Source organism: Saimiri boliviensis, chromosome 2 (assembly GCF_048565385.1).
Source record: "Saimiri boliviensis isolate mSaiBol1 chromosome 2, mSaiBol1.pri, whole genome shotgun sequence".
NCBI lineage: Eukaryota > Metazoa > Chordata > Mammalia > Primates > Cebidae > Saimiri > Saimiri boliviensis.
Genome location: NC_133450.1, coordinates 191715426 through 191727641, shown reverse-complemented (window position 1 = coordinate 191727641; position 12216 = coordinate 191715426). Strand labels below are relative to the sequence as shown.

At 42.0% G+C, this 12216-nt stretch overlaps 1 protein-coding gene across 1 annotated transcript in view; it reads left to right on the top strand.

Moving 5' to 3' along the window:
* Positions 1-12216, top strand: part of GABBR2 (gamma-aminobutyric acid type B receptor subunit 2) — a 426862-nt gene that overhangs the window by 232244 nt on the left and 182402 nt on the right. Inside the window, exon 6 of the mRNA XM_039475217.2 lies at positions 574-774. Within this exon, the coding sequence (XP_039331151.1) occupies positions 574-774 (201 nt within the window). The remainder of the gene's footprint in view (positions 1-573; positions 775-12216) is intronic.

The window sequence follows — 12216 nt, the reverse complement described above, 5'->3', positions numbered from 1 at the left end:
GCCTCAGCTTTTAGTAAAGATCTATACAAAAATTAGGTTTATGAAATCTCTTTGTTGTAGAAATTATGTTGATACTAAGCTGGCTAATTTGACAGTATCCTCCATATGGGACTTTTTTTTAGAGTTAGAGACTAGAAAATACTTTGTTTCCCCAAATACCTGGTATGTTTTCTACTTATTGATAATGAGAGTTGTATAAATAACTTTGTTGCCCTTTTCTCTTGGGCTGCTTGGAACTTCGTGGTGAAATTTGCAGCTCAATTATGTATACTGTTAGAACCTTTTGTCTGCTTGTCTACATTCTGTTCCTTTTATCTTCAGGAAACCTAATTTATATTTTTCTGGGCCCTTATGTTTTAATTTTTATTCAGCACTTATTATTTTATTATATATGTTATCCATAACTACCTTGGGTCCTTTGATAAATAACAAGGAAGAAACCAAACAAGTAATTAAAAATTTCCTAAATCCTCTGATAAGAGGAAGCCTGACTTCCCCGCACCTACCTTCCAGGGCGCAGGGCCTTGAACAGTGCAACTCTCGGTGCCTTCACAGTCACTCCATCTTTTGCAGGCATATGAGGAGAACATGTATGGTAGTAAATACCAGTGGATCATCCCAGGCTGGTACGAGCCTTCCTGGTGGGAACAGGTGCACGTGGAAGCCAACTCATCCCGCTGCCTCCGGAAGAATCTGCTTGCTGCCATGGAGGGCTACATTGGCGTGGATTTCGAGCCTCTGAGCTCCAAGCAGATCAAAACCATCTCAGGAAAGGTCAGTGTCTTGGTCCCTGTTTCAACCTTCCAGCCCGCCTCTTTTGATCATCTTGTCTAATGACATTGGCCAAAAGTGCCCATTTATCGTCCCATGTCACTTTGAGCATAGCACTTGACCTCTCTGAGCCTCTCGTGCCCGTAAAATGAGGTATTTACAACCCTCCACTGCTTACCTCTCTAGGGAACTGTGAGAACCAGATGAGATAAGGATATTGTGAAGCACATAACACCGTACACACGCTATGTATACACATATGAATAGAGTCCTGGCATCAACTTCAGGGCCCTTTAGACTCTGCAAAGGTTCATCCCATGCTCCTCTTACCCAAGATGTCATTCTCACTTGTGGTGATGCTCTCCTGGAGGAGAGGAAAAGTTCCTTAGGTAAACTTTGGGAAACACATGCTGTAGAGCTGCCAGACTGTCTCAAACCCCAATTTTGCCACTACCACCTGTGTGACCTTGAACCTGAGTTCTTCAAGCCTCTGCTTCTATATCTGTGTGGGTATATCTTTTTAGGGGCCACTATTCAGCCACTATTGTAATCTTGGGATGTCCCTTCTATAGATATATCTTCTGTATCTCTGCTTCTATATCTGTGATAACCCACCCCCCAGGGGTTATTAGGAGGACTGATGGCAGGTGGTGCAAGCCATTAGCATGGTGCCTGGCACCTCGATGCTGTCACGACTGGGAGCAGGACCTCAGGCAGAGTATGTCAGCCTCAGGACCGCTGCATGCTTCCGCGAGGGTATTACTGATTCCTGCCCTGCTCATCTCGTAGGGCTATTGTGAGGACCAGGTAATATAGACATGTAAAAGTATTTCCAAAGTACACCATTCTCTATCCTTGTAAGTATTATCAAAGATCAGGTGATGATATCCCTGGCAAAGTTGGTAACATCCATTTCTCAATTCTAAAGAGTAGCCAAAATTTAACACAGCAGTGCACATAATTCTTTTCTGTGTTCAGATAGTTAAATTCTTCACCCACCCCCCAGGGTTCTTACAGACCCAATTTTACATCAAGAAAAAGCTTCATAATAAAGAAAATATATGTATATAATTTTATGTATTATTTAATCTCAGAACCAACTCTACAGAAATGATTTATTGATTTGTCAACAAATGGCAAATCATTAGGACATATTTTATAAACAGCTCTTTAGCTCATACTGGCACCTGGTTAGAAAATGTTGAAAGAAATATTTTCACACCAAAGTCAATGCATATATAACATTTTTTTGAGATGTTGAATAATGAGCAGAAATAACTCATTTATTCAGTAAGTGTTATTTTTAAAGGTGTCAAATTTTACAATTTATTAAGATCTTTGAGTCCAGGGATACCCTGTATTTTAACCTAAAAATATCACAAAATTTGAGGAAAACACAAAACCTAAGGGGAAAAAAAATCCATGAAAGCAGATGGTACAATAACTAAATGGAGAGCCTTCAGGAAGACCAAAGACTTAAATGATTTCACAGAAGATCTGTGAGGCTGTCAGATGAGATCCATGAGACACTGCACGAAGGACCTCTCTCAGATGTCGTTTGAAGGGCATGGCTTTCAGCCAGGGTGGGAGCCATGCAGGGCTGTGACCAGTACGTGAGAGTGTGTTGCAGGAAGATCCTTTTTTGTGGTACGTTTTGGAGGAAATGTTTTGGCATTCGTAATGACATCCCCTAGATGTCGTTACGAGTCACTGACGTTCCTTTTCTAAATTTTTTGATATGCGGCTGGTGAAGAGGTTGATCTCTCCCCCATCACTGTCCCATGTGTGGGACACCTTGGGGCTGTTCGCCCCACCGTTTCAGGAAACCCACTCATGAGCCCACCCCCTGGAGGGCACAGGACCATTGAGGTGGCTTCCAAAAGTCCAGGAGACCCAATCCCTGTCCCCAAGGTCTTTGAAGTAAGCAGAAGCATTTCTTACATTACCCCACAGTTACGAGATGGTTGAAGTTACACACAAAATTTGCAGCCTTTTTGCTTCTTGGAATCAGAGGGTCCCAGGGCTGCTCCTAGATGTCATGGAGTCCGTCTTCCCAACAGATTCTCAGGTCTTCCAGTAGCAAAGGACTCGTTATTTCTCCCTTAATTCTCCCACCCCCAGGTCCCACTAGAGCTACTCAGATGCTATTGCCCCCTCTGCCCCACGTAGATCCTTCAGCGACCACAGAGTCACTGGTTCTCCGAACCAAACAGCACCAGTCCTTCCAACTGTTAGCACATAGGTCCAGGGCTGGGACTAAGTATGAAACTTAAAAGGGTGCCAGATACCTCAGTAATCAAGATTAAACAAAATATGTTAATGCGGTTTTTAAAAATGCAAAAAAAAAACAAACAAAAAAAAACCCTGTGATGAACAGATTATCAAAATTTTAAATCAAGACCGGATTCACAGAGAAAGGTGAAGAAAGTGAGGTGAGTCATGCCAGTGCAAGGTAGGATTTTGTCTTTATTTAAAATTCAGATGTTTTATTCATCATGGATTTCTTGCATTCATTTTTATTTTTAAAATATGGTATTAAAATATTTTTTAATCTTGATTACTGATATGGTTTGGCTCTGTGTCTCCACCCAAATCTTGTCTTGAATTGTACTGTGGGAGGGACCCAGTGGGAGATAATTGAATTGTGGGGATAATTTCCCCCATACTGTTCTCATGGTAGAGAATAAGTTTCATGAGATCTGAAGGTTTGTTAAGGGGGAACTCGTTTTGCTTGGCTCTCATTCTTTCTCTTGTCTGCTGCCATGTGAGATGTGTCTTTCACCTTCTTCCATAATTGTGAGGCTTCCCCAGCCACATGGAACTGTGAGTCCAATAATCCTCTTTCTTTTGTAAATTGCCTAGTCTCAGGTGTGTCTTTATTAGCAACATGAAAATGGACTAATACAATTACCAAGATTTTTTGGCTCTCCCTTAAATTTTGCACCTGAAATTAGTGCTTTATTCACCTCACCCTAGTACAGCCCTGCACAGGTTGTATTTGTCAAACCCCTCCCCACATTCAGCCTGTTCCCTTGTTGTACTTGGTTTTGTTGAACATTCTCTCTAGAGGATCTGGGGCCCAGAGTTAGCATTCCTATTTATGGGCTGACCACAAGCCAACTTCTCCAAACAGCCTTCAGAAGTCCGTAGTCAAACCTAGTTCTAGAGAGTCGAGAAATGTTTCTTCAATTTGATTTGCATTATATATAACTGTTCAGGGCCATGGTCAGCACTGGCTGCTGGGTTGATGCCTGGGTTTGGGGATCCATCAGTGTCCACGAAAACAAGCACACACTTGTAAAACCACAGCAAGTGAATGGGCTCTTGTCATCCTCACTATTGTATAAATGGAAAAACTAAGGGCCAGAGAGGTGAAGGGACATCCCAAGATCACAACAGTGGGTTGAATAGTGGCCCCTAAAAAGACATATCCACATTGTAACCCTTGGAACCTGGAAGTGCGACCTTGTTTGGAAAAGGGAGGTTTTGCAGATGTTATTTACGTAAGGCTCCCATGATGAGATTTTCTGGATTACCCAGGTAGGCCCTAATCCAATGACAGGTGTCCTGTATGAGAGAAAGGCAGAGAGAGATTTGATGCATCCAGAAGAAGGCCATGTGAAGCAGAAGGTGGAGACTGGAGTGATGCATCTACAACACAAAGAACACCAAGAACTGCTGGCAGCCCCCAGCAGCTAGGAGAGAGGCATGGAACGAAGGGGCCTCCCTCAGAACTTCCAGAATGAGCCAACCCTGGTCAAGTGGTTTAGCTCTGTGTCCCCACCCAAGCTCTCATGATGAGATTTCCTGGATTACCTATGTGTCGGAGAGGGACCTGGTGGGAGGTGATTGAATCATGGGGCAACTTCCCCTTTGCTGTTCTTGTGAGAGTGAGTGAGATCTCGTGAGATCTGGTTGTTTGAACGTATGTGGCACTTCCCCCTTCACTCTCTCTCGCCGCCTTGTGAAGAAGGTGCTTACTTCCCCTTCTGCCATGATTGTAAATTTCCTGAGGCCTCCCGAGCCGTGCAGAACTGTGAGTCAATTGAACCCCTTTTCTTTAGAAATTACCTGTCTCAGGTAGTTCTTTATAGCAGTGTGAGAATGGACTAATACACCTGGCAATGCTTGGATTTCAGCCTTCTGGCCTCCAGAGCCGTGAGAGAATAAACTACTGTTGTTTTAAGCAACCCAGTGTGTGGGAACTTGTTGGCAGTCCCATGAATCTAATATAGTCACCCAGCAGGTAGAGGCAGATCCGGGACTTGGACCCAGGATGCCTAATCCCAACTCAGCGCCCCTTCCCCTCTGCCATGCTGCTTCTCTAGACCTGTGACATGCTTAGGGACACCTCCAAATCAGCTCTTCTGTGGCTTCTCAGTGGGCCCCTGTTGGTAAGTGACACACAGGAGCACAGAGTGTGGTACTCCAAAGATCCGGTGTGGATCCTGCATCTTCACCAGTTAATCTGCAACCTCAGCAAGTCATATTCCCTCCTTGGGCTTCGGTTTCCTCAATTAAAAATGAAAGATTTGGACTAGAGAACTTCTAGGGTGCTTTCACAGCTCAGTTCTCTGATTGTGTAACTATGGTGTGGAGTTATTACAGCAAACTGTGTGACATGGTTATAATGTTAAGTCATGCAAGTGCAAGGTTGGATTCTGTCTTTATCTAAAATTTTGATGTTATGTTCATCATGGATTTTTTGCATTAGTTTTTATTTTTTAAATATGACACTAAAATATGCTTATCTTGATTACTGAGATGTTTTGGCCCCCCTTTAAATTTTGTACCTGGAGTTAGTGCTTTATTCACTTCATACTAGTACAGCCATGGAGACGCTGTGTTTGTCAGACCCTCCCCATGCTCAGCCTGTCCTCTTATACTTGCTCTTGTCGAATCTCCCAGGATACAGATGACTCCTGGTAGACAAAGTCACAGAAAGGGGCAGAACAGTGGCACCTCCAGGATGCATTCTCCAAGGTTCCCTCCTTTGTATGCCTGTCTCTAGCATCAAGCTGTCCCAGCTCACTCATTGGCAATAGGGGTTTTCTGGTAGGAGGAATAGCAAGGTAACAGCTACCTCCAGAAGCACATTCTTCAGTCCTTTCCCATTGGACTTTCCTGTGTTGGGATGAGTGTGGACCTTCAGGCTTCCTGAGCCCATTCGGAGCTCATTCTTCTGGGACCTCATGAAGGCAGCCTCTGGACTCCTGCTTTGGGCCCAACATCAGTTCTTTCTCTCCATTGAGGCTCCCCATTGCTGTTCTACTCCCGCAGAGTGACTTGACATTGGTGATTTCAAGTGTCAACTTCCATTTTTCAAGTTCTATTTGGTTTGTTTCCTTTGTGAGCATTATAATTCTGGCTTGATTTCTCCGGTGATGGCTCGGCCTCTCCAATAGGGACATTCTTCCCCTGTAACTGTGCCCCCGTTGAGGCCCAGTGCTGGGCCAAGGCCCCAGGTGAGCTGTTCACAGCACCCTGCAACCTCTGGAACAGCCCTAGCCCACCATCAAAGGCACAGGCCCATCCTTTGGAAAACTTTGTAATGTTTTCTGGCAAGAAACTTCTGTGGCCACCCACGATTATTTATTCAACCCAGCAAATCTAGTGATCCTTCTACTTAGAGCCAACGACCCATGAAAATCTACACCCATCTCATTACCACTGTGCTGTGAGCACCATGACAAAGAACTTGGAGTTATAGGGAAGCACTGAGCTTAGCCTGGAGGAAGGAAAGGTGCTGCAGAAAAATAGGAGAGCTCCCCAGAGAGCCCAGCTTCACAGCACTGCTATTTCTCTCCCCCACCCCCACAGATCTCCTGTTCTTGGTACTCTTCTAGGTACTCATGGCACTGGGAGAAAGCACTATGTTAGAGGGGCATGAGCTCAGAAGGAAAGGCTGGGTGGCCCATGGAGGGGCCACTGGCTAGACTTGAATCATGGCCCTGATATTTCTCAACTGGGTGACTCTAGCAGGTGGCTGGTCATCTATACCAACATTCATATCTCTCCTTCCCTCTTCTGAGTTCTGTAACACAACAAACCAGAGTTCATAATGCAATTCTGATTTTTAGCCATGTATGTTGCCACTTTCTGAAAAATGTATTATTCATTTCCCAGCTTTTCATGCTAGAGATGACCAGGATTGCAAGTCTGGCAATGAGATATAAGTAGAAAGTGTTATGTGGGACTTCTGCTAAAGGCTCTATTAAAGGAGGGTGTTGCCTTTCTTTTTCTTTCTCTTATGTGTTGACTGGAACATGAATGTGATGGCTGGATTTCTAGTAGCCATTTTGGACCATTAGGTGCAAGATGACCTTGAGAAGGAAGCGTCATTCTAGGATTGTGGAGCATAAAAATAGGCTCCTGGGTCCTTGATTACCTTGGGGAGCTATTATAGCTGCATTGCCCAGTCTCCTCACAGATATCTTTTATATGAGAAAGAAATAAACTATCTCATTTAAGTCTGTTAATTTGTTTTTTCTGTTACAATGCAGCTGAACCTAAGAGTGATACAATGATGTTGTGCAAGTCATTTAATCTTTCCTAGTTTGTCTCTCACCTGTAAAATGGGGGTAATAAAAGCTCTCTCACTCTCTAATCTGTAAGGATTAGATGAGGTTATACAGTAGAAAGTATCTTGCCAAGTGCAAACACATAGTGGGTGCTCAACAAATTTTAATTATCTTCCTTTATCAGGATAGGAACCTCAGGGGTAGGCAGAAGGAGTAGTGAGATTGATGAAGAGTTTATAACCAAGGTCATATGAGATGAGGAGCAATGGAAGGATTGTGATTACTTTTGATAGATTAGTTATTTTTATTGAAGGCAAGCACCCATGTAACTACCACCCAGGTCAAGAAAAAGACTATTGATAGCAATTTAGAAACTGCCTGCCTTTATATGTTGCCCCAGTTAATATCCACTGCCAGATTAACCATTCTTCTGACTTCCTTTGCCATTCAGATGCCTGCTTTTGAACTTTTGGACTCCACAGCTTTTATTAGTATCTTCAGATTTAGGGAGCATATTAGTCCTTTCTCACACTGCTATCAAGAGATACCTGAAACTAGGTAATTTATAAAGAAAAGAGATTTAATTGGCTCGTAGTTCCACAGGCTGTACAGGAAGCATGGCTGAGGGGACCTCAGGAAACTTACAATCAAGGAAGAAGGCAAAGGGGAAGCAGGCATGTCTTACATGGCTGGAGCAGAAGGAAGAGAGTGAAGGGGAAAGTGCTACACCCTTTTAAACAATCAGATCTCATGAGAACTCACTATCATGAGAACAGCAAGGGGAAAACCTGCCCCCGTGACCCAGTCACCTCCCAGCAGGCCACTCCCCCAACACGGGATTACAATTAGACATGGGATTTGGGAAGAGACATAAATGCAAACCATATCAGAGAGGATTTGTCTTTCTGGTAGTTATTCTAGTTCACCCTTAAATAACCACCATCTTCTGTATTTGCCACAGTTTCCTCATTCTGCCTTTGCCACAGAACCTTGCATCAGGGCATGGGTGAGGCAAAGGCACAAGTCAAATCTGTTAATTTTTCTCCTTTTATTCAGTCATCTTTACAATTTTGATGTTCTCTGTCTTTAGTTATTAATGTGATATGATTTTGTTTAGAATGTTTGTGGCTACAAAGCTAGTTAGTATAGTTTAGGGAGACTTGGGAAAGTTCATTTATACACGGCCTCCATTGTCTTCAGCTACATAGAAGTCCTCTAACTGGTGTGTTTTAATGAACAGAAATTCTTTATTTTAATAGAACCCACTTCAAAGCTGTAAAAATGTTTTCCTTTCTTGTGTTTTAGAAGCTTTATTGCTTTACTTTTCACATTTAGATCTATAATTAACCTGGAATTTCATTTTGTATAGGGTGTGAGGTAAGGATCAAGATTCCTTTTCTTCTTTTCTTTTTTACATGGATATCTAATTGACCCAACATCATTTATTGAAAAGTCCATCTTTTCCCACACTGTGCTGCCATATTGTTTTGTCATAAAGAAAAGTACTTTATATATTTGGTTTTGCTTCTAAACATTATTTTTTCTTTTCCATTTGTCTGTTTTGTCACAAAAATTTCTTAATTTCTGTAGCTTTATAATAAGTCTTGGTAACTACTCATATAGGTTCTCCATCTTAGTTCTTCTTTAAGACTGTCTTGGCTATTCTTGTCTCTTTGCATTTCTATATACATTTTTAAATCAGGTTGCTAATTTATACACACGTACACACAAACTTTCTCTGGTTTTTATTGGGATTTTACTGAATCTGTAGGTCAGTTTAAGGAAAACTGACATCTTAATATTTAAAAAGTCTTCCAATCCATGAATTGTGTATATCCCTGCATTTAGTTAGGTCTTCTTTAATTTCTCTCCAAAATGTTTTATAGTTTTCTGTGTTATAGAATTATTGCACATATTGGCTGAGTGCAGTGGCTCACACCTGTAATCCTAGTACTTGGGGAGACTGAGGCAGATAAATCACTACTTGGGGAGACTGAGGTCAGGAGTTTAAGACCAGCCTGGCCAACATGGTGAAACCCTGTCTCACTAAAAATACAAAAATTAGCCAGGCTTGGTGGTGCCCACCTGTAGTCCCAGCTACTTGGGAAGCTGAGGCAGGAGAATCACTTGAACCCAGAAGGTGGATGTTATAGTGAGACAAGATTACATCTCTGCATTCCAGCCTGAGCAACAAAGTGAGACTCCATCTCAATTAAAAAAAAAAAAAAAAAAAAAGAGAGAGAAGAAAAGAAGAAGAAAGAATTATTATACTTATTTTGTCTGATTTATTTCTAGGCATTTGATGTATTTTGGTGAACATGTGTGCACATTACTATTGGGTGCGTACTTGGGATGGAATTCTGAGTCATAGAGTAGCCATATGTTCAGCTTTAGTAGACTCTGTGACAAACAGCTTTCTAAAGTGGTTATACCAATTTACACATCCACCAGCAGTGATTGAGAGTTCCAGTTGGTTCACATGCTCACTAACTTTTGGTGTGTCAGCTTTTTAATTTTAGCAAACCTAGTGGGTGTGTAGCGGTTGATGTCTGGTTTTTGTTTAAATTTGTATTTCCCTGATGACTCATGAAGTTGGGCATATTTTCATATCTTCATTGGCCATTTTGATATCCTTTTTTTGTGAATTGCCCATTCAAGTCTTTTGCCCATTTTTCCTGTTGGATACTCTGCTCATTTCTTTTTTTTTTTTTTTTTTTATTATTTTTTTTTGTTGCATTTTAGGTTCTGGGGTACATGTGATGAACATGCAAGATTGTTGCATAGGTACACACATGGCAGTGTGGTTTGCTGCCTTCCGTCCCCTCACCTGTATCTGTCATTTCTCCCCATGCTCTCTCTTCCCACCTCCCCACCCCCCGCCCCTCCCCCATTTCCCCCCAACGGACCCCAGTGTGTAGTGCTCCCCTCCCTGTGTCCATATGTTCTCATTGTTCAACACCCGCCTATGAGTGAGAATATACGGTGTTTGATTTTCTGCTCTTGTGTCAGTTTGCTGAGAATGATGGTTTCCAGGTTCATCCATGTCCCTACAAAGGACGTGAACTCATCGTTTTTGATGGCTGCGTAATATTCCATGGTGTATATGTACCACATTTTCCCTATCCAGTCTATCATCGTTGGGCATTTGGGTTGGTTCCAGGTCTTTGCTATTGTAAACAGTGCTGCAATGAACATTCGTGTGCACGTGTCCTTGTAGTAGAATGATTTATAATCCTTTGGATATATACCCAGTAATGGGATTGCTGGGTCAAATGGGATTTCTATTTTTAGGTCCTTGAGGAATCGCCACACTGTCTTCCACAATGGTTGAATTAATTTACATTCCCACCAACGGTGTAAAAGTGTTCCTATTTCTCCACATCCTCTCCAGCATCTGTTGTTTCCAGATTTTTTAATGATCGCCATTCTAACTGGTGTGAGATGGTATCTCAATGTGGTTTTGATTTGCATTTCTCTGATGACCAGTGATGATGAGCATTTTTTCATATGTTTGTTGGCCTCCTGTATGTCTTCTTTTGTAAAGTATCTGTTCATATCCTTCGCCCATTTTTGAATGGGCTCGTTTGTTTTTTTCTTGTACATCTGCTTTAGTTCTTTGTAAATTCTGGATATCAGCCCCTTGTCAGATGGGTAGGCTGCAAAAATTTTTTCCCATTCTGTTGGTTGCCGATTCACTCTACTGACTGTTTCTTTTGCCATGCAGAAGCTGTGGAGTTTGATTAGGTCCCATTTGTCTATTTTGGCTTTTGTTGCCATTGCTTTTGGCGTTTTGGTCATGAAGTCCTTGCCTACACCTATGTCCTGAATGGTTTTGCCTAGATTTTCTTCTAAGGTTTTTATGGTGTTAGGTCTGATGTTTAAGTCTTTCATCCATCTGGAGTTAATTTTGGTGTAAGGTGTCAGGAAGGGGTCCTGTTTCTGCTTTCTGCACATGGCTAGCCAGTTTTCCCAACACCATTTATTAAACAGGGAGTCCTTTCCCCATTGCTTGTTTTTGTCAGGTTTGTCGAAGATCAGATGGTTGTGGGTATGTTGTATTTCCTCTGAGGCCTCTGTTCTGTTCCATTGGTCTATATCTCTGTTTTGGTACCAGTACCATGCTGTTTTGATTACTGTAGCCTTGTAGTATAGTTTGAAGTCCGGTAGTGTGATGCCTCCTGCTTTGTTCTTTTTGCTTAGAATTGACTTGGCTATGTGGGCTCTCTTTTGGTTCCATATGAAGTTTAAGGTGTTTTTTTCCAGTTCTGTGAAGAAGGTCATTGGTAGCTTGATGGGAATAGCGTTGAATCTGTAAATTACTTTGGGCAGTATGGCCATTTTCACGATGTTGATTCTTCCTAACCATGAACATGGAATGTTTCTCCATCTGTTTGTATCCTCTCTTATTTCGTTGAGCAATGGCTTGTAGTTCTCCTTGAAGAGGTCCTTTACGTTCCTTGTTAGTTGTATTCCTAGGTACTTTATTCTCTTTGTAGCAATTGTGAATGGCAGTTCGTTCTTGATTTGGCTCTCTTGAAGTCTATTACTGGTGTATAGGAATGCTTGTGATTTTTGCACGTTGATTTTGTATCCTGAGACTTTGCTGAAGTTGTTTATCAGTTTCAGGAGATTTTGGGCTGAGATGATGGGGTCTTCCAGATATACAATCATGTCATCTGCAAATAGAGACAATTTGATTTCCTCCTTTCCAATTTGGATACCCTTTATTTCTTTTTCTTGCCTGATTGCTCTGGCTAGAACTTCCAGTACTATATTGAATAGGAGTGGTGAGAGAGGGCATCCTTGTCTAGTGCCAGATTTCAAAGGGAATGCTTCCAGTTTTTGCCCATTCAGTATGATATTGGCTGTTGGTTTGTCGTAAATAGCTTTTATTGTTTTGAGATACGTTCCATCAATACCTAGT